The sequence below is a fragment of the Branchiostoma floridae genome, chromosome 11, assembly GCF_000003815.2.
Source record: "Branchiostoma floridae strain S238N-H82 chromosome 11, Bfl_VNyyK, whole genome shotgun sequence".
NCBI classification, from domain to species: Eukaryota; Metazoa; Chordata; class Leptocardii; order Amphioxiformes; family Branchiostomatidae; genus Branchiostoma; species Branchiostoma floridae.
The window spans coordinates 21,893,518-21,896,579 of record NC_049989.1 but is presented as its reverse complement, the minus strand read 5'-3'; the positions used below and the strand labels follow the sequence as shown (position 1 = coordinate 21,896,579).

General features: G+C 43.1%; 1 protein-coding gene across 1 annotated transcript in view; it reads right to left on the bottom strand.

Annotated features, from left to right (window-relative positions):
- The window catches only part of LOC118426338 (zinc finger protein 525-like), a 4,060-nt gene extending 1,265 nt beyond the window's left edge, over nt 1–2,795 (bottom strand). Inside the window, exon 1 of the mRNA XM_035835650.1 lies at nt 2,707–2,795. Within this exon, the coding sequence (XP_035691543.1) occupies nt 2,707–2,769 (63 nt within the window). The 5' untranslated portion in view covers nt 2,770–2,795. The remainder of the gene's footprint in view (nt 1–2,706) is intronic.
- Nucleotides 2,796–3,062: the final 267 nt, after the last annotated feature.

Genomic DNA, 3,062 nt, shown 5'->3' with positions numbered 1-3,062 from the left:
AAATGGTACCCTCCATTGGTCATCCTATCATGTGTCTCCATGTGGAAGAAACCATCTTTACAAATGGGTGGGGAGCATTCTGAAGAGGTCCTGACTCCTTTACTTGTGACTTTGGTGATATTTTTGCATTGCCGCGCCAGCGGCAATGCCTTATGCCAGCTTTCTTCCATGGTTCCATGGACGGACCTTTTAACCCAGCCCTTCCAAAGCCCCTTCCAAAGGCCCTTCTTTCCTTGCCGAGTTTCATTGCTTAGTTAGAAAATGGTACATTCCAGGCGAGTATTAAAACTCTCTTCTAGACACATGTTACTGTATGTGGTCCAGCGTAATAAATCTACGCTTTAACTCACCATGTTTATATAACGATATATCACAAATTGCATCAGAAGGAACTTATTTTGTAATGAAAAATATTGCATATTCATTGTGGGTCAAAAAGTTTTACAAAACCTGTTTAATGTGCCAATAATTCATGTGACATAAATTATGATAATGAGGTAAATTTCCAATATCCCCTTTTGCTGCATTTCCTACTGAAGAAGATAGGTGTCGCTCTCAGCAGTTCAGTCATAAAATACGCGGCAATGCACAGCTTTTCTTAAAAGATTTCTTGTTTAAACTCTGCAGCGCTTATTTCTGTTCGAGCAACAGAGTTGCATAACCTAGTATTCGTTTCTTTGGGGACAGGAAAATTTGTTTACCCGCATGAAAAAATAAGAAACGTCACAATGTCTACAATCATATTGATACGGCGGGATCTTGTTAAGTTGGTCCGAAAAGCAAATCCTCACCTGACTTCTGAGTGAAATTCTATCCCCACCTTGGAGAAGTTGGACGTTCTCGGATTTACCACGTACTAGTTGTTTGATGAGGGTCTGTATGGGGGGGTCTTGGTAACGCTTAACGGTGAATTCAGGAGGCCCGGTAACGGGTAACGGTAAATTCAGGAGGCCCGGTAACGCTTAACGGTAAATTCAGAAGGAGTTACAAAACATAACACCGTTGAAAGTAACATTGACGTGCATTCCTATTTATACAACGCTAGAGTAGTTATATCAATGGGGGAAAATATCCGACTAATGACAAATGCAGCCCAGAATAGGTGCCCAGAACCCGGAGGAATGACAGGGACATTGTCCATGACATCTGTAAATTGACGGAGGCAGAGTTCCCGGCCCACCACAGAGACGGCGGCAGCAAATTTCTTATGGGGGGATTGAACCATTGTTTCAGCACATGGATCGCCGAAGGCGCGACGCATCCCCTCGGGAAAATTTATGCTCCCCCGGGAAAATTTTAAAATCAAGACCCTCTTAAATGCTGTTTCCTGGATTTTCGGCAAATTTTGCCGACTGACTAAGCTAGGTTGATTTTGACATTTTCATCAAATTACACAATGATTATAGCTTTGGCCTCCACCCCCAGAGCCCCCGACATATTTTACCTTTTCGAGCTCAGAAGGCACGAGACGTTGCAATGTAAGTCCGGGAAAATTAAAATCTGGACCATCTGAAACGCCATTTACTGCATTTTGATGGACTCATTTTGCTGTAACACGAAGCTAAATTAAATGACATTCTATTAGAGAGAAAAGTTTTTTGTGCCTACCCACGCCCCTAACATATTTTCACCATGTCATCGTGAGCGCCAAAGGCTCCAGCCGTCGCAATGAAGGTCCGGAGAAACCTAATTTTCTGCATTCTAGGAGTACTTTTTGCCCGAAACTAAGCTAAGTTTACACTGAAATCTGTATGAGTGATCAAGTTTTTTGAGGGCGACGCTTCCGCAACATATTTTACCCTGTCCAGAGCTCGGAGAAAGGCTCGGAGAAAATTGTAAAATCTGGACCCTTTGAAACGCCATTTCCTGCAATTTCCGGGGTTCTATCTGGCATTTGACTTCGTGTGTATAACGGGTTACGAAAAATTTCTTGGTAACGCTTAACGGTGAATTCGGGATATCAAATAACGGTTAACGTTGAATTAAAACGACCAATAACGCTTCACGAAGAATATACAGATAACGATTAACGTTAAATTAGAGAGGATCGGTAACGATTAACGGTGAATTAAAATGGCTCGTAACGCTTAACGGAAAAAGGCATGCAGACCCTCTTTGATGCTATGTGACACCCTAGAACCCAATCCGCCTTGAAGTTCGTGATATTTCCAAGATCGCCTTGCCTTACTTACAAACGTCGCTGTACTTTGGTTTTGTCAACATTAAGATTACTAGTGACCTATCTCAAAATGGTGTGATGGTACCGTTATGGGTACCGTTATTCAGTATTATTCTGGATTTGCAGCTCTTCCAATGGCTGTCTTCAGGGTCTCCCCCTACCACCACCCTCCCGCCCCTACATCTGGTGTTGATTGTATACAGGGATGCCACGATGTCACATTTTGTTTGTGTCACAACACGAAGTCAACAAGACAATACAAGATGAATGTGCCTTGCACAAAAGCAAAGATTTTAATCATCTTAGGAAAATATTAAGTATGAAAAAAGAGGCTCGGCAACTATAATAGGTTTGGAGTAACCAGACTAGCAAAGATCCTACCACAGTGCCATCTGTGAACAGGGAGACCGCCTGCTTGTACCCTTCCGAGCTGATCGATGAGAGCAAATTTTACAATTCTATCGCCATCGCTTCAACCCAGCACTTAATTTTTATCAGAAAGTTGTAAAAACAAACTCCAGTCGAACCTGAAACACAGCCTGGCCGCCAGGACGCTCTCGGAACGACGTCTCCTCTGTCAGGTTGGACATAATTTCTCTTCTACTCGATCGCGCCAAGAAACGTCAATGGGTACGTGAAGAAACCGGTAACGGGGCCTTTTAACTCTCACGAACATGCAAATGAGTTTCTTCTCATGAACATGCAAAATGCAAATGATAGCAGTACGTCATGACTCCTGTACATTGTACATGCACATACGTTGCCCACAGCGTTGCTCACATGCACATGCGTTGTACACGTCATGAATGTATCACCTAACAGCCTGCTTCCAGGGTCTAGTAGGTCCCTCATCAATCCCTTCTGTCTCCAGTCAAATTGACCA